At 50.0% G+C, this 22,804-nt stretch overlaps 1 protein-coding gene across 1 annotated transcript in view; it reads left to right on the top strand.

The window, feature by feature from the left end:
* The first annotated feature begins 14,458 nt into the window (after positions 1–14,458).
* The window catches only part of SLC6A17 (solute carrier family 6 member 17), a 31,734-nt gene continuing 23,388 nt past the window's right edge, over positions 14,459–22,804 (top strand). The window contains 5 exon segments of the mRNA XM_007449297.1: positions 14,459–14,732; positions 18,133–18,290; positions 19,955–20,081; positions 20,840–21,021; positions 22,717–22,752. Of these exon segments, the coding sequence (XP_007449359.1) occupies positions 14,459–14,732; positions 18,133–18,290; positions 19,955–20,081; positions 20,840–21,021; positions 22,717–22,752 (777 nt within the window).

Below are 22,804 nucleotides of genomic sequence, written 5' to 3'. Positions count from 1 at the left end.
TTCCTGCTGGTTGCATTTTCTCTTTAATTATAAGACTTCTGGGCTCTGTGGTTTTAAATCCAACTCCAGGTCAGGAGTGCTGTTTGAGAAAGCTACCGTTCAGGAGATGTGAACAGTCACCTGGTGGAATGGCTTCAGCAGGTGCTGCCAGGTGAGTATTCAGGGAGGATGTGGACCTCCTCTCCCTGGGGGTCTACAGGGCGGAGAGCAAGCGTGCTCCTGTGCTGGGCAACCCGGCACTGGCTCCCAGAATGGCCTGGTGGGTGCTGTCCACGGTCCTGGCACACCTCTGAGGCAACCTGCCTGCTAGTAATTCAGGGACTCCTTTAGAACCGCTGGAAGGAATCTCCTTGACCAGTCCCCAAATTGTATTATGCCTCTAGCTTTGGGTAAAGGCCCAGCCAAGTGAGGGAGCTCCTGACCTCAGGGAGGAATGATGGTAGATGGACTTGTTCCATTGTTGACTTGCTGAATGAGGTTCACGTATGTCACTTTGCAGTGTGGCATGGTGCGTTGGAGAACTTCCTAACCAGGACCCCAGAGGGGTGGCATGAGGCCCAGAGATAATGATGTCTTCATTCCTTGGGATAGCCTTGAGTGGCCTAGGGTGGTGAAGCCGCCTCCATTTACCCCAGTGTGCCACAGCCGTATTCTCTTCTCTGTGTGTCATCACATGTGAAAGGGTGTAAAGCACCAGTGTATTGGAAAGAGCATGGGCTATCGAGTGACGTAGACCACAGTTTGGATTCCCTCTCCCCCGCTTCATGGCTCGGTAATCCTGTGCATGGTAGTTAGCTTCCCTTAGCTTAGGCTTCTTTATCTGTAAAATGAGAAATTCCATTTTATCCCAAGTTTTTTTTTGGGGGGGGGGAGGTAGTTAACATATGTAAGCACAGTAGGTCTTCAAACATGTGTGCTCCCTCCGCTGTGATCTCAGGTGTCCTGCTGGGAGTGCTTTTCTGCCCACCCCTCCACAAAGCCGCACTGAAGCCTGGTGAGGAAAGAGACACAAACGTTTCTGGTTCTCAGGAAAGAGACATCATGTTGGGAGTGTAATTAAGGGTTTCTGATCACTATTCCTTCAAGTGCTCTTCACAGTCTGGTGGGTAACTCAGGTAATTGGACACCCTTGATTCCTTCTGTCTCTCTCTGAGACAAGAGAAAATAGTGACTTTAAGAAAATCCAGGTCAGCGGATTTGGGCAGTAGCTGTGAGGACCCATCTGTCACCGCCATGGGCCTCCCATGAATAAGAAAAGAAGGGAGTGAGGCCTTCACTCGTTGCTCCTGGACTTTTTATTTTCACAACTGATTTAAAAAATTTCTTTTTCCAAATCAGGACAGTCTCATGGATCTTCTGTTTGGGGCCTGTGTGCACTTCAGCACCCTGGGGTCCTCTGTTTCCCTCTCTCTTTAAAACCTAAACCTTATCCAACAGCCAGCCCATGTCACCACCATCTCTAACCTACCGTCCCCTCTTTTTCTTTTTTTTTTTAAATTTATTTTATTGACGTATAGCTGATTTACAACATTGTGTTAATTTCTGCTGTACAGCAAAGTGCTTTGATTATACATACATACATATATATATATATATATATATATATATATACATTCTTTTTCATATTCTTTTCTATTATGGTTTATCACATAATATTGAATATAGTTCCCTGTGCTATACAGTAGAACCTTGTTGTTTATTCACTCTATATATAATAGTTTGCACCTGCTAATCTCAAACTCCCAATCCATGTGCTTTTTAATTTGTACTATACTGATCTATTTAAAAACAGTCAGGTGACATCAGTTCCCTGCTCGAAAACTGCCAACAGCTTTCTGTTATCCTTGAGAGGAAACCCAAACTCCTTTCTATGGCCCACGGGTCCTGCCTGCTCAGGATGCCAGTTATCCTCCTGTCTCAGCACTCTTCCCTGGCTCAGGATGCACTAGACACAGGGCCCTTCCTTCTAGTCCTTGAACTCACCAAGCGCTGCTCCTGCCTCAGGGCCTTTGCACTTACTGTTCCCTCTGCCCTGAATGCTTTCCCAGGATATGCACATGGCTTATTCTCTCACACTATCAGGTCTTTATCAGAGTTGCTTTCCTAACTCCCCTACATATTGTAGCATCCCTACCTCACTGCATCCCTGCTGTATTATATATTTACTTGTTATCACTCTGGATACAGTCTATGCCTATATATGCAATATTAATTACACATTTGTCTGGTTTTTATTTGTCCTCTTCACTGTAATATACATCCCCCAGGGCAGGGACATTATTTGCTCTGTTCTCTGCTGTACTAGGACAGGACGTGGTGCATAGTTAGTGTTCAGTAAATATCTGTTGAGGGAAATAAAGGACAGGAGGGAGAGAGAGAGGGAGGGAAAATATAGAGAGGAATTTTTAAAGTCCCATATTTCAGCAGTATCCCTAGTTCGTGGGAGTTTCTGGGTGTTTTTCCGTTCTCCTTCAGCCCAAGAGGGGCGTGGGAGATCAGTCGGAGCTCCAAGCACCTGCATCCCCCACCAGCCCCACATGTCCTCAGGTACCTGCGTGCTTGTTCCACACCAGTTCCTGGCCATTTCGGGACTGTGGGTCGTTGGGCCTCTGTTCCTGGTTGGACCCATTTCCCCCATGTTCTCACGAGGAGGGGCAGCTGGTGTGGGTTTATGGTGTGGCCCCCGCATTATATCATTTTATCCTCATGACAACCCTGCAAAGTCAGAGCCTCATCCCCATATTTTCAGGTCCAGAAACTGCAACCAAAAGAGAAGGTGTACTTCCCCAAAGACTCACAAAGACCCAGGTTTCCCTGGGTCCAAAACCCGTGATCTTTCTGGGACAGTGTGGTGGTTGAGAGATTCTGGAGTCACCCTGTGTTGGTTGGGACTCCGGGCCTCCACTGTTTGACCGTGTGCCGTATTCCATCAATTCCAAGGTGTGTAATCTTGCACAGTGTCACATCTCAAAATCAGGATGTGCAATCAACAACGTCTCAGATTGGCTGTTGGTCAGGTGGAGTGGTGACCTAGTTGGGTGAAAGCCTTCCATGGACACTTTCTGGTAAGTTCAAGAAAGTACCAGCACCAGAGGAGCTTAAGTTCAATGAAATATAGGTAATTAGTCCCTCTGAGCCTCTACTTCTTCATCTGTAAAATGGGGATAAGAGAGGCACCAGCCTCATACAGTTATTGGTGGGGTTAAAGGAGATGATGTCTGCTCTACACAGCGGCTGCTATGGAGTTGACCCTCAAAAAGTAGCACCTATGTGCTGCTGTTGTCATTGTCATTATTACCACCCCACTCTGCCCTCAGCAACCTATATTCTAGTGCAAGGCTCAGGCGTCTGTGGGGGCAGCCGTGGTACTGCTGTTGCTTGTACACCCACTGGGCGTGCATTTCCCCCTCACATGATATGGTAGAACTGAACCAAAAGATTTTGTTGGCACTGGCCCCGCCCACATTTTCCAGTGCCAGTTCCTCCCCCTGTGGACCATCTGCCCCTTTTCCTGCTTTCTTTCCTCCTTGACTAAGAAAACAAAATACCAGCTGCAGAGAACACGCTCAGCAAATGCAACGGGAAGGTGAGACGGGCTGCAGAAGATTCCACTGGTTCCTTTGGCTGTTTGTTGTTTAGAATGGTCCACCAGCCTCAGAAACGCTCCATGCCAAGACTGTGCCCGTCCGGTGTTTATGTCTCTCTGGTGAGGGTGGATCCTGTCTGCAAAGTGGAGAAAAGGAGGCACAAATCATGGCTCCTTTATAAAAGGCAAAAAGTCAATGAGCGACAGTCAGGCTTCTTAGTTTACCTTAGCTTTAAACTGCCGCTTGGGGCATCAGATGCTCTTGGGATCAGGATGTCCTGTCAGAAAATGGGGAAAATTTGAAGCTGGAAGATTACGTCAGACCCTAGAAATTTGGGGGAGTTCAAAATACTTTAATTCATTAATTCACGCACTCACTTCATTCATGTCATATTTGCTGAGCACGTGTGGTAGTAAGTCACCAGGATTTGGCCTTGCAGAAGCAAAGATGCTGTCAATCTGGATAAGGACAGGAGGCCACAGCACAAACCCAGCAAATCTGTGAAATGGAGTCAGAAGTAACCATCCTATTGATTTGACTTCTCAGTAAGCTTTTCTTTCTCTTTCTCCTTCTATCCATGTGGTAACCAGATGCAGTTGGTAGGTAAGCGCTGTTCCCTATTTTCCAGATGAATAAGGAACAGAAAGCTGTCTTCCAAGGCCTGGGGTCCCCCTGACATGTGCTGCAGGGCTGTGCCGGATTAGAGCCCCCGGCTGGGCAGGCGACTTCTGGGAGGTTTACCGCCTCTTCTCTAGTCAGAGCTATTAGCTCTTCACCCCGACCTCTTTGTTTCAAAGGCAAAGGCAGTGGTTCAGATTTCAACATAGGAAGCGGGTTGCTCTTGGAGGGTAGGCAGGCAGAGACCCTGGAGCATCTGTAAATACCACATTCTGTCTGGTGTGCCAGGCCCTGCTGGGCCCGGGGCAGGCAGGAGGGGCACAAAGCTGAATACACCTTGGGTCCTGCCCTCAGGGAGCCTTGTGGTTAGAAAAGGAATCAGGCCTGTAAACAACTAGCTATACTAGAAAGCCAAATGGTAAAAGTGTAAAATAGTCTTATAAAGAGCGTGCTGAGGAGAGAGAACGGGATACTCATTCTTACTTAGAGGACTGCGGAAGGTGTCACAGGTGAGACGGTGGGCCTCGAGCTGGGCCGTCAAAGACTAGACGGTCCAGGAGACAGAGGATGGGGAGTGGTGGGTGGGCCGGGGAGGAAAGGGGGAGCCGGGGCTGGGGAGGTGGAAGGGGGCCCAGAGGAGGAGCTGCACATGTCTTGGCCAGGGCAATGCATTGGCAGTGGGTGCAGAGGACGTGGTACCCAAGAAGCCGCCTCTGAAGGCCTGAAGGAGAAGTGAGCTGGGAGCCTGTCGCCGGCCTCTAGTGGAGAGAAGTTCTGAGCTAGAGCATGAGGGGTGGGAAAGGACAGATCTGAAGCCACTGACAGGAATTTGCGACGTGGGCATGAAGGGTGAAGGAGGGAGAGGCCAGGAATGGTGCTGGGTCCCTGCCCGTGCGTCCTGAGCGAGAAAACTCAAGGCGGGTGGCCAGCAGGCCCATCAGGACCAGTTTGCCCCACGTGACTGCCAGAGGTTCCACTAAGACAATTAAAAATAATTTGGAGGATAATTTGGGTCTCTGATAACAGTCTGACCTGTTTCGGGCTCAGTGGAAACCCAGAGGCTCTGAGGTAATTAGGACGACTGTGTGGGCCACCACTGCTTGTCACCTGGAAATCAGGAAGCTGTCAAGTTCCCTGAGAGAAAGGGGCCCGACCTTGCTTCCTTCTCACCACCGCTTAGTCCTGAGTTGGACCTTGGCAATATGGTGCGGGGAGCTGGGTGTTCTCCACGGCTTTCCTCTGCTGGGGGCTCTCACGGCTTCCCTGTGGTGGAGGTTTGCATTTACGAATGTGCAGCACTCTCTCCAGAGCCCCCCAACCCAAGAGCAGCAAAACTGGGCATGCCCCCTGGGGCTCAGTGAAGCCAGCACTCGAGGTCTGTGGTCCCTTTGGCTCCTTTTTCCCCAAGATGGCAGCTTGTCCACTCAGCTCCCTCAGGGTCTCCCTTGGAAGATATGTGACTCCCTTGAGTTTGTCCCTTGAGGTATCTGATACAAACTTACCGACCCCAGGAGGCAGGCGCTCAGAGGGTCCCCCGCCCCCTCTCTGGCTGCTGTCGAGCGGAGGGGCCTCTGGCTTGGCTTTGGTTTCAGGGTGAGCAGCCACCCCCTTGGGGTAATTGCTGAGCGCTGTGCTTGAAAAGTTGTGGAGCCATCAGTCCTCTGGCAGGAGCTATTTTTACCTGTCTGCCTCCTAGTGGCACTATTGTTTTCACAGTTCACTCACTGGTCCTGCTTCTCTCACATGTGCTATTCTGAGCCATAAGCTGCATCTGTTGCTAAGTGACAGATCTGGCACCAAGCGCTTTCTTGGCATTCGAGCCCCTCTGCATTGTGCTTTAAGTAATTGAGGCATTCCTTTCCGAGAGTACCATGGACTGATGCGCTGCTTGGGAAAGCAACTTTATAACCCACCCCCAACTGCTACAGGGCGATGATCTGAGTACGACTGGGTTGGCTGTCAAAACATCCCCACAGTGCACCAGTGAGCTCTCAGCTGGCAGAGGGTGGCCTGACAGACCAGCCCAAGGACCTGCAGTGTCTAGTGCCTGGGGCTGGTCACCCCTTGCTCACACGCACGTGCAGGAGGGGCACTCCCTGGATAGATGCAGAGCTGAAAGAGCTTCAGAGATCATCCAGACCAACTCATTTCACACACAGGGAAACTGAGGTCCAGAGAGGTCAGGGTGATGGTGTCAAGACCAGCACCGAGCCAGCCTCCGGCTGCTTGGATCTGGGCTGGCTCCACAGTCCGCAAAGGCAGGGGCAGAGAGGAATCTGCCTCCCCTGGGTTTTCTCTGATCCTGGCGCTTGTCCCCAGCAGTGCTTCAGGGTCCCTGGCTGGTACACATTGGATTCCTGGGCCCTGGTCTGAAAGCTCACCTTCCCCCACAGACGGCCTCCAGGCTTCAGGGAGCTAGTGCGTGCAGGGAGGGAGGATTGTTCTGAGTCGCTGCTGCCACCTTCCCTTTAAAGGCACGGAGAGAGCACAGGAGTAAGGACACCTGGGGGCTGACAGCTGTGTGATGTGAGCCACGCCCTGTCCCACCCTGGGGCATAGGTGTCCAGCTCACTTCCCGGGCCGGGCTGTGAATCCGAGATGATGAGAAGAGGTGACGTTTGTGAGTGCTTGGTGGGGGCCGGTCCCCTTCTGAGACCTGTACAACCTGTCCTCCTCATGACATTGCAGAGTGAGCACTGCTCTCCTCGCTGACGCTGAGGAAACGAGCTCAGTAATGTGAAGAATCTTCCCAGGCCTTCCTTGGTGGCGCAGTGGTTGAGAGTCCGCCTGCCGATGCAGGGGACACGGGTTCGAGCCCCGGTCCGGGAGGATCCCACATGCCGCGGAGCAACTAGCCCCGTGAGCCACAACTACTGAGCTTGCGCGCCTGGAGCCTGTGCTCCGCAACAAGAGAGGCCGCGATAGTGAGATGTGGGCGCACCGCGATGAAGAGTGGCCCCCGCTTGCCACAACTAGAGAAAGCCCTCGCACAGAAACGAAGACCCAACACAGCCATAAATAAATAAATAAATAAAATTAAAAAAAAAAAAAGAAGCTTCCCAGGCCGGCAGTTGGTAAGGAGCGAAGCTGAGATTCGAACCCAGGCAGTTCGGCTTTGGAGCACAATCACCCCATACTGTACCCGTAAACTGTGTAAAACATGTTTTTAAATGGTTTCAAACTATTCCAAATATGAGCTATAGTTTGCGTAATAATACTGCTAGACTTTACTATGAGGCCATGTTTTTATCAGTAATAACCTTACTGATCTTTGGGCCCAGGATCTGGCGCCGCATGGCCTTTACCTGCTTCCCTTTGACCCTGGGGCAGGTGAGTGGGCCTGGGCTTCGCAGGGTGCTGCGCCACCAACCTCAGGGTGCTGTCACTTCTTGCAAACAGAAAAAGACATCTCTGAGCCGGTGGTGTTGCAAAATGCTCTCCACCCTCCACCCCACTCCCCCCCACCGCAAACTCATTTTGGCTTTTCCTGAGGAGAAACAGGGCATTTATGTAACAGAATATAAATAGGGGGACTTACATATTTTTAAATGAATAAAGGCAAACAACACCAGGCTTCCAGGTAGCAGCCTCTGTCATTTGGGTCCTTCCTGGTGTCAGGCCCTGCACTAGGCACTTTGTATGCATCTGCTCATGGAATCCTCACGCAGCCCTGCCCGGGAGGCAGTAACTGTCATCAGACAGAACATTTTCACCCAAGAGGGAGCCTGATGCTCGCATATTCAAGTGAGGTGGCTGCCCCCTCACTCGGCACCAGCTGATATCTTTTTTTTTGCCATGGTTTCCTTTTTTTTTTTTAAAACATGTTTATTGGAGTATAATTGCTTTACAATGGTGTGTTAGTTTCTGCTTTATAACAAAGTGAATCAGCTATACATATACATATGTTCCCATATCTCTTCCCTCTTGCATCTCCCTCCCTCCCACCCTCCCTATCCCACCCCTCTAGGTGGTCACAAACCACCGAGCTGATCTCCCTGTGCTATGCGGCTGCTACCCACTAGCTATCTGTTTTACGTTCGGTAGTGTATATATGTCCATGCCACTCTCTCACTTTTTCACAGCTTACCCTTCCCCCTCCCCGTGTCCTCAAGTCCATGCTCTAGTAGGTCTGTGTCTTTCATCCCGTCTTACCCCTAGGTTCTTCATGACCTTTTTTTTTTTAGATTCCATATATATGTGTTAGCATACGGTATTTTTCTCTTTCTGACTTACTTCACTCTGTATGACAGACTCTAGGTCCATCCACCTCACTACAAATAACTCAATTTCGTTTCTTTTTAGGGCTGAGTAATATTCCACTGCATATATGTGCCATATTTCTTTATCCATTCATCTGTTGATGGACAGTTAGGTTGCTTCCATGTCCTGGCTATTGTAAATAGAGCTGCAATGAACATTTTGGTACATGACTCTTTTTGAATTATGGTTTTCTCACGGTATATGCCCAGTAGTGGGATTGCTGGATCGTATGGTAGTTCTATTTGTAGTTTTTTAAGGAACCTCCATACTGTTCTCCATAGTGGCTCTATCAATTTACATTCCCACCAGCAGTGCAAGAGTGTTCCCTTTTCTCCACACCCTCTCCAGCATTTATTGTTTCTAGATTTTTTGATGATGGCCATTCTGACTGGTGTGAGATGATATCTCATTGTAGTTTTGATTTGCATTTCTCTAATGATTAATGATGTTGAGCATTCTTTCATGTGTTTGTTGGCAGTCTGTATATCTTCTTTGGAGAAATGTCTATTTAGGTCTTCTGCCCATTTTTGGATTGGGTTGTTTATTTTTTTGTTATTGAGCTGCATGAGCTGCCTGTAAATTTTAGAGATTAATCCTTTGTCAGTTGATTCATTTGCAAATATTTTCTCCCATTCTGAGGGCTGTCTTTTGGTCTTGTTTATGGTTTCCTTTGCTGTGCAAAAGCTTTGAAGTTTCATTAGGTCCCATTTGTTTATTTTTGTTTTTATCTCCATTACTCTAGGAGATGGGTCAAGAAGGATCTTGCTGTGATTTATGTCATAGAGTGTTCTGCCTATGTTTTCCTCTAAGAGTTTGATAGTTTCTGGCCTTACATTTAGGTCTTTAATCCATTTTGAGCTTATTTTTGTGTATGGTGTTAGGGAGTGATCTAATCTCATACTTTTACATGTACCTATCCAATTTTCCCAGCACCACTTATTGAAGAGGCTGTCCTTTCTCCACTGTATATTCCTGCCACCTTTATCAAAGATAAGGTGACCATATGTGCATGGGTTTATCTCTGGGCTTTCTATCCTATTCCATTGATCTATCTTTCTGTTTTTGTGCCAGTACCATACTGTCTTGATTACTGTAGCTTTGTAGTATAGTCTGAAGTCAGGCAGCCTGATTCCTCCAGCTCCATTTTTTGTTCTCAAGATTGCTTTGGCTATTCGGGGTCTTTTGTGTTTCCATACAAATTGTGAAATTTTTTGTTCTAGTTCTGTGAAAAATGCCAGTGGTAGTTTGATAGGGATTGCATTGAATCTATAGATTGCTTTGGGAAGTAGAGTCATTTTCACAATGTTGATTCTTCCAATCCAAGAACATGGTATATCTCTCCATCTGTTTGTATCATCTTTAATTTCTTTCATCAGTGTCTTATAATTTTCTGCATACAGGTCTTTTGTCTCCTTAGGTAGGTTTATTCCTAGATATTTTATTCTTTTTGTTGCAATGGTAAATGGGAGTGTTTTCTTGATTTCACTTTCAGATTTTTCATCATTAGTATATAGGAATGCCAGAGATTTCTGTGCATTAATTTTGTATCCTGCTACTTTACCAAATTCATTGATTAGCTCTAGTAGTTTTCTGGTAGCATCTTTAGGATTCTCTATGTATAGTATCATGTCATCTGCAAACAGTGACAGCTTTACTTCTTCTTTTCCGATTTGGATTCCTTTTATTTCCTTTTCTTCTCTGATTGCTGTGGCTAAAACTTCCAAAACTATGTTGAATAAGAGTGGTGAGAGTGGGCAACCTTGTCTTGTTCCTGACCTTAGTGGAAATGCTTTCAGTTTTTCGCCATTGAGGATGATGTTGGCTGTGGGCTTGTCATATACGGCCTTTATTATATTGAGGAAAGTTCCCTCTACACCTACTTTCTGCAGGGTTTTTATCATAAATGGGTGTTGAATTTTGTCAAAAGCTTTCTCTGCATCTATTGAGATGATCATATGGTTTTTCTCCTTCAATTTGTTAATATGGTTAATCACATTGATAGATTTGCGTATATTGAAGAATCCTTGCATTCCTGGAATAAACCCCACTTGATCATGGTGTATGATCCTTTTAATGTGCTGTTGGATTCTGTTTGCTAGTATTTTGTTGAGGATTTTTGCATCTATGTTCATCAGTGATATTGGCCTGTAGTTTTCTTTCTTTGTGACATCCTTGTCTGGTTTTGGTATCAAGGTGATGGTGGCCTCGTAGAATGAGTTTGGGAGTGTTCCTCCCTCTGCTATATTTTGGAAGAGTTTGAGAAGAATAGGTGTTAGCTCTTCTCTAAATGTTTGATAGAATCTTTCATGTGTTTGTTGGCAGTCTGTATGTCTTCTTTGGAGAAATGTCTATTTAGGTCTTCTGCCCATTTTTGGATTGGGTTGTTTGTTTTTTTGATATTGAGCTGCATGAGCTGCTTGTAAATTTTGGAGATTAATCCTTTGTCAGTTGCTTCATTTGCAAATATTTTCTCCCATTCTGAGGGTTGTCTTTTCATCTTGTTTATGGTTTCCTTTGCTGTGCAAAAGCTTTTAAGTTTCATTAGGTCCCACTTGTTTATTTTTGTTTTTATTTCCATTTCTCTAGGAGGTGGGTCAAAAAGGATCTTGCTGTGATTTATGTCATAGAGTGTTCTGCCTATGTTTTCCTTTAAGAGTTTTGTAGTGTCTGGCCTTACATTTAGGTCTTTAATCCATTTTGAGTTTATTTTTGTGTGTGGTGTTAGGGAGTGTTCTAATTTTATACTTTTACATCTAACTGTCCAGTTTTCTTAGCACCACTTATTGAAGAGACTGTCTTTACAGTTGGTGGGGTGGAGGCAACCAGGGTGGAGGGCAGGGGCTTTGAAGTCAGACAGACACTTCATTCATTCACTCACACACTTAACATACATCTCCTGATGTACACGCCTCTGCTCCGATGTCCCCTCCTCAGAGACACCTTTCCAGACCATAAAGTAGCAGCCCTCCAGCTCGCAAGCCACCCTACTCTCTACCCCATGTTATTGTCTTTATAGCAAAAATCACCACTGGCTATTTTATCTGTTTATTTCTTTCTCTAGTATCTGGCCTTTCCACTAGAAATATAACCTCTGCAAGAGGAAGCCCTTGGCTTATTTTGTTTGCTGCTGTATCCCTCACACCTGGAATAGAGCCTGCTAGAGAGAAGGCACTCAGTTAATGTATGTCAAGTCAATGAATGAGTGAGTGAATGAATGAATGAATGAATGAATGAAATGGGCTCTCAAACCCGGGCCTCTCTGACTTCAAAGCCCCTGCCCTTTACCACGAGAGGCGATTGTCTTCCTCCAGTGTCCCACCCCACTTGCTGAGTCTGACCCAGTGGCCTTGGGCAATTCACTTCCTCTCTCTGGGCCTCAGTTTCCTCATACATAAAATGAGAATGTTGCGAGGATCCCTCAAACTTTAATATTGCAAATGTTGGACTCTGCTGTCACATGAGCATACTCACTGGGCACAGACGGTTCTAGTCATGATTGAAACCCAGCCCAGTGTCTCAGCTTGCAAGTTTGCACCAGCACTTTGCTTCCTGCAAACCCAATGGCCTAGGAGGACCCCGGGTCCCCATCCTGCAGTGCAGGATGTTCGTGCACATCAGTGATGTCTTGGGAAGGAGGAAGAAACTCATATTGAGCTGATGCCTATGGTTTCCGTGATGCTGCTGTGGGTATCCTTCTCTGGATTTACCAGAAGGTGTTCATTTTGTCCCACTTAATTTAAAATGATGCCTTCCTCCCCTCCCCACTGCTTCTCATGCTGGTGACCAGAGCTGCCACTCACTAATCTATTTATGGGGAAATTAGAGAATTTATGTTCTCTGATTGGTCAGCCTCAAGATAAATTCTGCAGACTTGCAGGAATCCCCCCCGGTTTTCTCCAGTCGTGGCAAGATGAACAGTACGTCATATCTAACGCACAGCAGATTATTCTGGTCAGATCCTGCAGCAGGCTGAGCACCTGTAGAGAGGCTCCGGGCTAAGGTACCTGGTGATTGTGGTTGCAGGAGGGACCCACCCTCACCCTTCTCCCCATCTCTAGTTTTTAATAAAACTCTTGACGTAAGCTGAGGAGAGATGGGGTAGCTGGACAGGCAACCACTGCATGTGCCTTAGGTTTTGTCCTCCATTTGAGAGCCTGGGGACAGGGACCTGCTGACTGGGGAGGGGGAGGGGCTTGTCCTGGCAGCTCAGGCAAGAACGCAGGCCTCCCCCTTGCACAACTCCTGGGGGCACCATCGGCTTCTGTAGCACAGGCACCGTAGCAGCCCGGGGGGAGGCTGCGGGCTGGAGGGGCCACAGACACAGAGTCCCACCTTGGAGCACCCTCCAGGACATGATGGAGTGTTCAGCTGACCCACTGTAAAGTTGAGTCCCAACAGAGAGCTACATTTCTTGTAGGGAATTCTGAGGTCTTTCAGGCAGGCTGGCTCTGTCCCAGTCACTCCAAAGCTCAAGACCCTGGCTGTGCCTGAGGTGGAAGGGGACAGTGCCTAAAGAATCACTGTCCCCCTTAGATGAGGAGAGCAGGAAAGTGTCACCTGCTTGTGTGGTCCAAGGCCTGGCCTGGGGAGGGCTGGCTAACCCCACAGGCCAGGGTGGACAGTTGTCCCCATCTGCCAGGCCTCCTAGCTTCATTACATGTGTAACAGGATCTGGCCAGCCAGGTCTCCTTGAAGGTCCTTGTGGCTGCAGTCAGCCAGGAGGTCTGGGTCAAGCCCAGCAGGAGGGGCATCCCTGCACGCTTCAGCTACACAGGGACCTTGCCCAAGAATTCAGGTGGCACGTGCGAGGAGAACAGAGGCAGCTCCTTCCCTTAGTAATGGCAGAGCCGGATAATTTACATCCCTAGAAAGATGCAGGGCAACTGCCGGCCGGGGTGTATGTGGTTTAATTTTAAATCCTCCAACCTTCCCTTAAATGAGGAGGTGCTTCAAAACAAGCAGAGTGTTGGGATCCTTCAAAGGACTCATTTCCTTGGTGCTTTATTTGTTTAAGGGGAAGCATGATACACGATGGGGAATTGCAGGAGTAGGGAGGGTTTTGCCTCCCCCGCCCACGTTGTGCAGACATTATCTGCTGTAAAACTGTCACTGAAGGATGGAGAACTGGCTCTTGGCTGTGGTGGCCTTCAGATAATGTCACTGCTGAGTGATGACCCAGGATTTGTTGGCACTGAGCAAACATCTCTAGGGCTCTGCTGCCAGAATCCTTAGCTGAGCCTGGCCGGTGCTCCTGCCTGGGATACTGGTGTCCAGGGGCTCCATGGTAAGAGCTCTAGGCTTCTTTTCCCCAAGCATTAATGTCCCTCTGAATCACCAAAGGTTTTGTAGAAATACAGAGAATGATTCAGTAGGTCTGGGGTGGGCCTGAGAGTCTGTGTTTCTGACAAGTCCCCATGATGCCACTGGCCCCAAAACTGCAGTTTGAATGCAGGCGCTGGCTTCCTGGGTCCCACCAGGTGGTTTGACTAAATAGAACACAAGAGGGCTAGGACTTGGCTATACCCTGTGCTGCCCTGGGCAGGGAAGGCCGTGGAGCCCTTCAGATGTTCTTGAACATTCTAGGACCTGTGGTTATGAAAGGGGTCAGTGTTGTCGTGGACGACCCTTTATTTGGGTTTGCTGTATGGTGTTGCTTCTTTCGTCCCATTAGGCTTGGCTTTCTGATGATGCTCAGGTAAGAAGGCCAGTGGGGAAACTGAGTGTGCAGACCTCGAGCTCCTCAGCGGGCACCTCAATGGGGAGGAAAGCGAGCTCGATGTTCAGGACCACTGAGCAGCCTCTGAGTGAATGACGGGGAGTTGATGAATTGATTGGGTCGTGTCCTCTTGGGCTCCCCACCTCTCTGGCGTGATCAGCTAATCCTCTCCTGCTCATCTGGTTTCAGAGGTCCCTGGATGAGAAGGAGCTGACAGCGGCCGAGTCCCACCTTCTCTGCGTGCTGGGGAGCAGGGCTGCGTCGCCCAGGTGGCCCAATGCCGAAGAACAGCAAGGTGACCCAGCGCGAGCACAGTAGTGAGCATGTCACGGAGTCGGTGGCCGACCTGCTGGCCCTTGAGGAGCCTGTGGACTATAAACAGAGCATCCTGAATGTGGCCGGAGAAGCAGGCGGCAAGCAGAAGGTGGCGGATGTGGAGGACCGGCCGGCCTGGAACAGCAAGCTGCAGTACATCTTGGCCCAGATCGGCTTCTCTGTGGGCCTTGGCAACATCTGGAGGTTCCCCTACCTGTGCCAGAAAAATGGAGGAGGTAAGAGGCAGCCCTGCTTGCCCTGGGGGTGCCCTGCAAATGGGCCGGGCTGAGGGGAGAAAAGAAACACCCCTTTGTGAGGCAGAACCAGAGCCCTCGTAGGTTGGAGCTCAGAACTCCAGAGTGAGACTCCCCAGGAAGAGCTAACGGCTAACAGCTCTCAGGAGGCTGCAGGCATGATGATAAGAATGTGGGCTCTGGCCCTAGACAGCCTGGGTTCAAATCCCAGTGCAGCCACTGGGACCCTGTGCAAGTTGCTTAATTTCTCTGTGCCTTGCTGTTCTGCATTTGTAAAATGGGAATAATAGTAGTTCCTGCCTCACAGGATAGTTGGGAGAATTAAATGAGCTTTACGTGTAGAATGCTTACCACTGTATCTGACACAGTAACTATTGGCCATTGTTACTAAATGCGTATTACTGCTGGGCACTGTTGTGAGCACTTCCTGGATATTAGGCTGAAATACATGAAACTGCTGATATGTGAGTGTCTTGGAACAGCCAAAGCACCAATTTCATATGGTTCAACCATCATATCCTCCCAAAAAGCCTATGTGAGGAAGAACTATTCTCATCCTCACTTTAGAAACTGCAAAACAGGCACAGAGAGGTTAGATCACTTGCTCAAGTCACACAGCTAGTGATAAAGTCAGGATTCAAACCTGGACAGCTTGGCCCCAGAGCCTGAGCACTTAATCACCATACCCACAGCCTCCCAGGTAGGAAGGGTCTTCATGCTGCCCCCTGAGTTTCAGTCCCCCCAGAGGATCCTGCCCGTGGTATCAAACCCCTTCTACTCAATACTTCTAGCTCCCAGGGAGGGTAGAAGCCCCCAGGCCTTATCCCCCAGCACCTGAATGCAGGCTAGAAAGTTCCAAAGGCAACTTGCTTTGAAACCAGGGGGAAACTAACCAAAAATAAGCAAGGCAAAACCCAATGGACTGAAAACAATGACGCTTCCAAGCTCAGACCTCTGGTCCTGGGAAAGTGATTTGAGTCAGAAGAGAGCTTTCATGCCCCTGAGTCCCTGTGCCCTGGGACTGCCACACTCCAGCCTGAAGGTGTGGCTGCCACTTCGCAGGCACTTCGCAGGCTGCCTCCCTCGCTGCCCCGTGGGGCTCTCCTCCCAGTGATGCTCCCTATTCAGGGGCCCTCCCTCCTCTCTGGGACACTCTCCCTGGTCCAGAAAGCAGAGTCTGGCTGGAGGCTTCCCCTCCTTTGCAGTTTCTAGTGAAGGGCAGGGAGTGAGAATGCCCGCCTGACTTAGGCCAGAAACTTCCATCTTGCCACCAGGGCACAGTCTATTCCCCCTGTGCTCTCTTTGCTTTGAAGGATCTTTTTTTTTTCTCCCCCAGTAAATAACTGCCAATCAGAGCTTTCAGTCTGTATGGCATGGCCAGGCCCAGGTCGCTGAGTTGATATGAGACCAGCCCAAAGCAAAGATACAAATGGAAGTGTGTGGTTCCCTTAAGTGCTGTGAGATGTTAAGAGCTCACAGTACCCGAAACAACTTTGGAGGACACGTTACATTTGGGGACTCCGGCTGGCAACCTGCAACCTTGTCCTTTGTGGCCGAGATAATCAGTCTGCCTGAGCACTGATGCTGAATCGCAGAGTCCTCCCCACTACACGTTCTGCCCGCGCCTCCGCTCCCCCGGGCAGCGTTCTTGCCAAAGTCTGTTAGTTTCCAGTGTCATCAGACAGTTGGCCACGGCACCAGACATCACGAACAACCCCCGGGAGAAAAGCGTTGTCGGGTCTCAGGACTCTGAGCTCCCCATCCCATGTTCCTACCTTCATTTTCCCATCCTTTCTGACTCCTGGAATCCCTCTTTATCTCTACCTTTAACTCTCCAATATTTTACCGTTTTTATAGTAAGTCATCTTAAATGTATTTTGGAAGGAGGCAAATTATCACAGGAAGGAGATGGTTGGTCTGAGAGTCAAAACTCTGGCTTTGAGCCCTGGGTGATCCAGTCAAGATTACTTAATTTTGGATGGAAACTCTGGAACTCTGCCTAGCTCTGCCAGATGTTGACAGTTTACTCTGCATCCTCTCAGTTTGCTTTTTTTTTCTCTTTATTTTTATGAGAAGGAGGCAAATGGTCATCAGGTGCTTACTATGGGTAAGTCACTCATTTAATCCTCACAACAGCCCTGTGCAGTAGGCATACAGTTGAAGCATATGAAATGGCCATTTTCATAAGTCAAAAATGATCAAATATCAGCAGTTTCATATGGTTCTACTTAATATTTTCATCCTCTTTACATAGATGGCAGAACAGTGGCACAGAGAGATCAAGCAATTTGCCCAAAGTCACACAGCTAGTAAGTGGCAGAGCCAGGATTCAGGCCCAGGAGGTCTGGCTCCGTGGTCTGGATCTTAACCCCAACTCAGTGTGCATCTCAACAGGCTGAGATCGAGATGGTCTTTCAAGGCCCAGGAATAACCTTGGGGTTTGCAAGAAGCGAGACATGTATAGACATGTCACACAGCCTCCCGGGTTTTGTATTTCACCCGCAAGTCCTCGGGTCGGGCAAGATGTGCAGGGAGTTGTGTCCCTGTCCTTCCCTGCAGATCACTTCTCTCCTCTTCTGCATCCCTGAGCCAGAGACCAAGAGACAGAACTAGGTTAAAAGACAGAGCCGGGGGTCCTTCAGGCCCTCCTCCTTTTAGGATCGTGATACAGCGGGTTGTTAGTGACAAGTGGAATTTATGTGTGCACGTGACCCTGTGCACCTGTGTGTTTAATGTATTAGATGCTGTTATATGAGGTGTGGGAGGTTGCTCACCTGGAAGCCTCTCCTGATTAGCTCCATGGGACTCACACCCCTCCCTCAGGACACATGTGTTCAGTTGGCCGTGTGTGATGTGTGTGCATGCACTGACATCGCTCGTGTGAGCCTGAGGGTCCCGCAGCTCTCTTTGGGATAGCGTCTGTGCCTTCTGTTGCCCTGATATCCCCACTGCACACACCTGGTACAGAGTAGATAACAGCTGACTGTTGCCAAGTGCCGGGTCGTGCGCCCCGGAGATGCCCGACCCCCTGGACTCACTGGCGGTTTGGGTACATGTTGGGGCGACAGGTGTCCACAGAGTATGTCAGGAGGTGGCTGTGTCTGTCTCTGAGTCTAGCCTCGTGAGTGGGAGGCATTGCCATACATCTGGATCCTCCCTTAGTGTTTCGGGTCAGGGGAGCCAAGGGCTAGAAGGAGGTCTGGGCGGCCAGCGTGTGGTAGGTCGCACGTGTGAGCCAGACCGTTCCTGGAGGAGCACCGGGACTGGTGACGGTTTGAGGATGATTGGAGATGTGGCCGATGCTGTGGGACCTGGCTGCCACCCCTCCCTTACCCTGCTGCTGTGCTCCAGACACCCTCCGACCTCCCTCCCTCCTCCCCAGGTGCCTACCTGGTGCCCTACCTGGTGCTGCTGATCATCATTGGGATCCCGCTGTTCTTCCTGGAGCTGGCTGTGGGCCAGAGGATCCGCCGCGGCAGCATCGGCGTGTGGCACTATGTGTGCCCCCGCCTGGGCGGCATCGGCTTCTCCAGCTGCATAGTGAGTCGGGGGCTGGGGGCGGGCACTAGCCAGGAGGCAGAGGGGCTGCTTTGGGGCACAGGGTTTACAGACCAGAGTCCTGGGCGGGGGTGAGGGCAGGGAGGGAGACCCTCATCATGAGGATTGCGTCCAGCTGGTGTCTCAGGGCCACATATTTCCTAAACCGAAAGTTGACACCACTCTCTGATGGTCTAATATTTGGGATTATTATGAGGGAGGAAAGGCCTGGGACATCTCCGCCAGAGTTCTCTGGGGACATGTGGACCAGCTCAGATTCCCCTTTCTGCCTACCAGCCCATCAGCTCTCTGTGAGGGAGGCCCGTCCTTTTTCCTGGGTTAAAGAATATTTTATTTGGGCAAGTGGGTGGCATGAGAAAAGGCAGCCCTGGGGTATGGCGTCTCCTTGCCAGTTTGCTGTGCGCATGCGCAGACCAGAGAAGGACTCAGGAGCCTGGGGCTGACCCAGGAGGGGTGAGGCTTTGGAACAATGGGAGACAGGGAGACCCCACTGGCCTGGATGGGGAACTCCATGAGAGCTCCAGGCTGATCCACGGGGCAGCCGACGACGAGGCCCTGCTTAGCTCTCTAGGTGAGGAAGCCGAGCCTTCCTTAAGGGCAAAGCCCGCAGGTGCCCATGCTCACACCTGGGATAAAAACTGGAATCTGCTTCTGGAAGGGACTGAGGATCTGTCAGCCCCGGCTGCAGGGCCAGTCCAAACCTGCCTCACTCAGCGCCTGGGAGAGATCACCTCTACACAGGTTGACATGGCTGAATACAACAACCTCTGCTGGGGCTGGCCGGGTGTATATGCATGAGTGTGAGTGGTCTGCCCCTTGGACTAAAAACATCCAAGTAAAGGTAGTGGGTGTCCCTTCTTCTGTATTCCACATAAGGTGTGCTGTAGGAGTGTCTGCCTGTGCATACCCGGGCTTAGGTGAAATTAATAAAGCAAGGGGCTCTCAGCTCTCACACTGCCCAGCAGTGTCACTGCTGCATCATATAGTCTGGCCCCTGGAGATAGAAGGGATCTCCTGACATCCAAAGTGGATGCAGCAGATCTCTGCATGTAAAAGCATTGCTTTCAAAGAAACCCCTTGAACCCTCAGTCAGAATCCACGTGCTCCTATTTTAAATACAATTCTACCAAGGCTGGTTATCATGTTTCCAAGAAGGAGAAGTGATGTCTTTCCAGAGGCAGACTGCTGACAGTACCAAAGAGAAAGTAGCATCCCGAGAGAAGGAAAGACATGGGAAGCCAATAAGAAGCATTTACAAAACCTCAAAAAGCGCAGCAGTCTGGGGCCATTTACTGTAGCGGCAGTAGCTGTACATGCCTCCATAGCCCTGGAGGGCAGCTCTGGAATTGTAATCCTGAGTCATCAGGAAATGATGGGGAAGTGCTTCAAGCATCTTAGAAGAATTTCAAACTGGAAAGGATTAACATTTTAAGAGTTTACTGCTTAAAGGAGAGAACTTTAACATCTGAAACATTCCTCTGTGGATTCCCCAAATAGCAGATGAGTGGAGGATTAGGAACAGGCCCTCAGCTGCCACTGTCCCATCATCCCATCCCTTCTCCTCTTCCTCCAAGGCTGTGCGTGGGGAAGGGGTGGGGGTGGAGTTGCCTGTAGCCTCTGTGACCCCCATGGACCCCCGTCTGCAGGTCTGCCTCTTCGTTGGGCTGTACTATAATGTGATCATCGGGTGGAGCATCTTCTATTTCTTCAAGTCTTTCCAGTACCCGCTGCCCTGGAGTGAGTGCCCTGTCGCCAGGAATGGGACCGTGGCAGGCAAGTATGGTTCTTCTGAGTAACCCACCTGGGGATTCCAGCCAGCTCTGTCCCAGGAAGGAGTTGAAGGAGCCTAAGAGGCTAAGGCACAGATTTGGGATTTCATTGACTTGCTGTGCCACCTTGGATAAGCCACCTACCCTCTCTGATCCTCATTTCCCCTTCTGATGATCTCTTGCCAGCCTATCCCACAGAGTTCTTACAGGGATTGAATGAAATAGTGAGTGTAGGTATAACTCTGGAGATTGTGACTTTTGTTTAGTTATTATTAACTACCCTATGTTACTCTAATACCATCCTATCTGGAAACAACCTTAATTTGCATGCCAGTCCCCTAAAGGGCTGGCTGACTTATCCCACCCACAGATGGGTAAACTGAGGCCCAGAAACAACTTTCCCATGGTCACACCACTGATTTAACCAGGGATCAAGGATGAGAATGCAGGTCTCCAGCTCCTTGCTTAGAACTGTTCCCAAGGAGCTTGAGGCCAGTTCTGCCTAATCCTTCCTGCCCTCGATGGATGGATGTGGGCAGGGGGATGACATGAGTGGGAATTCAGTCAGATCAGTATATCCTGAAGCCTCCCAGCACCCTTGAGAGCCCAGGAGTCCTCAGGGTCTGCCAGAGCCTGGCTAACCCAGAACGATATCATTCTTCCCTGCTGCCCATGCTCAGCTGCCCTGGGTGGGGGTCAAGTGGAGGAGGTGGTCCCAAAGGCCCCTCCACCGAGGCCCTGTGGCCTTTGCTGCCGTTTCAGTGGTGGAGCCAGAGTGTGAGAAGAGCTCGGCCACTACCTACTTCTGGTACCGAGAGGCGTTGGACATCTCCAACTCCATCTCAGAGAGTGGGGGCCTCAACTGGAACATGACCCTGTGCCTCCTCGTGGCCTGGAGCATCGTGGGCATGGCCGTCGTCAAGGGCATCCAGTCCTCGGGGAAGGTGAGCGGTTGGGGGCGGCACCCACACTTACACGGGGGAGGGGGTGCCACAGAAAAGTGTGGAAGGCAGGGGTGGAGAACTCTGGGTCGCCCCTGCAGGGTTCTTTGGGTGGGCTTGGCCTCTGGATAGCTCAGGATGAGGACACAGGCCTCTGAGGAGGTGATGGGAGCATCATAGCCACAGTATTGTTCCCTGTGGACAGCCCACCAGGGATGGGCTTGTGGAAAATCACTGCCTTGACTCCAGCTGCCTCCGTGCTCCCATAACTCCAGGTTGCTCCCACAGACTTTAAAGAGAAGGAAAACCAGGAGTACTGAGCTAGGACATTCGGCTAGACCCTAGCCCTTCAGCTTCCCTAGCAAGAGCCCTAGAAGAGCCTGCTCAGCAATTTTTGGTGAAAACCAAAATTTGCTCAATATATCTACAACTAATGAGCTCTGTGAACGGGTGGGTGCTGTGAGTGAAGGGGGATTTGGGGGCCTCTGAGGGTGCAGACCAGCCAAGCCCCACACACATCTTCTCCCAGTAGGTCAGATTCCCTTCAAATAAGGGCACTTTCTTCTTTGTCATGTGTACCAGTATTCGTGGACTGCCAGGGCTGGAAAAGATATTAGAGATCCTATAGCCCAATCCACCCATTTTACAGATGAAGAAACTGAGGTTCCAGAGGTGGGGGGAAATATCTCACCTGAGATCAGGCAGCCAGTCAGCCCCAGGGCTGGAACTAGAATCCTGGCTGGCTGTCTGTCTGAGGCTCCAGGCTCTTTGGTGGATTTGATGAGCAGGGAATCTAAGGCCTGGAAAGGTAGCGTGGTCTCAGCCACCACTTCTTCTGTCTCCAAAGGCCAAAATAGTAGCTGGCACTTCGTGGCACTGATCAAGCACTGCCACATGTATGAGTGCATTTGGGCCACAGCAATCTTAGGAGTTATTTTACCCACTTTATATATGAGGAAATGGAGGCACCCTGAAGTTAAATAAGTAGTTCAGGGTCATGTGGTTGGAAAATGGTAGTCAGGATCAGAACTCAGGTGGTCTAGCTCTGGACTTGCGTGCTTTTAACCTTTACACCATCCTCCCTGAGCAGCCTTCGTGGTTTGTTTCAGTGCAGCAAACTTTTTGTAAGCATCTCCTTTGTGGGAGGCTCTGTGCCAGGCCCGTGGAGATATAGAAATGTTCAAGAAATGCATGTGCTAGAAAGTAGCACTTAATTTATAATCACAAGAGGCAGGACCTTCTTCTGATGCTTTTGCTTGGGAGCCGTGCCTATAACCTCCTGGATGCCTTCTGTCGAAGGAGCTCTAAGGACAGGGGAGATCCTTAGGGGGTCCACTGGAGTCAGGGACAGAAAAGCAGGCATGAGATATGGAAAAAATGAAGAGGGGAGAGAAAAGGGTTCCTCGCCCCCTTGGGGGCCCTTGGGGGCGCGGAGGCTGCGAGCCCAGCCCCACCAGCCCTTGAAAGGAGAAAACAAGCCTCAGGCACAGCCATGCTGACTCCAGCTTGTCTGTGTGGCTGCTTCTGCCTTGGCTCGATACCAGACGTGCAGTGGGTTTGGCCCCGTGCCCAGGGGTCCCGGGGCTCTGCTTTCTGCTGCCATCAGAGGAGGCGCGTGTACCCCAGCTGCGAGCAGGGAGGCGGATGCCAGCTGCAGGAGGGGCTCTGGCCCACAGTGGGTCCCTGTCCTCTCTGCAGGTGATGTATTTCAGCTCCCTCTTTCTCTACGTGGACCTGGCCTGCTTCCTGGTGCGGGGGCTGCTGCTGCGGGGGGTCATGGGATGGA

Source organism: Lipotes vexillifer, unplaced genomic scaffold, assembly GCF_000442215.2.
Source record: "Lipotes vexillifer unplaced genomic scaffold, Lipotes_vexillifer_v1.1 scaffold393, whole genome shotgun sequence".
Classification (NCBI taxonomy): domain Eukaryota; kingdom Metazoa; phylum Chordata; class Mammalia; order Artiodactyla; family Lipotidae; genus Lipotes; species Lipotes vexillifer.
This window is presented reverse-complemented; position numbering and strand designations above follow the sequence as displayed.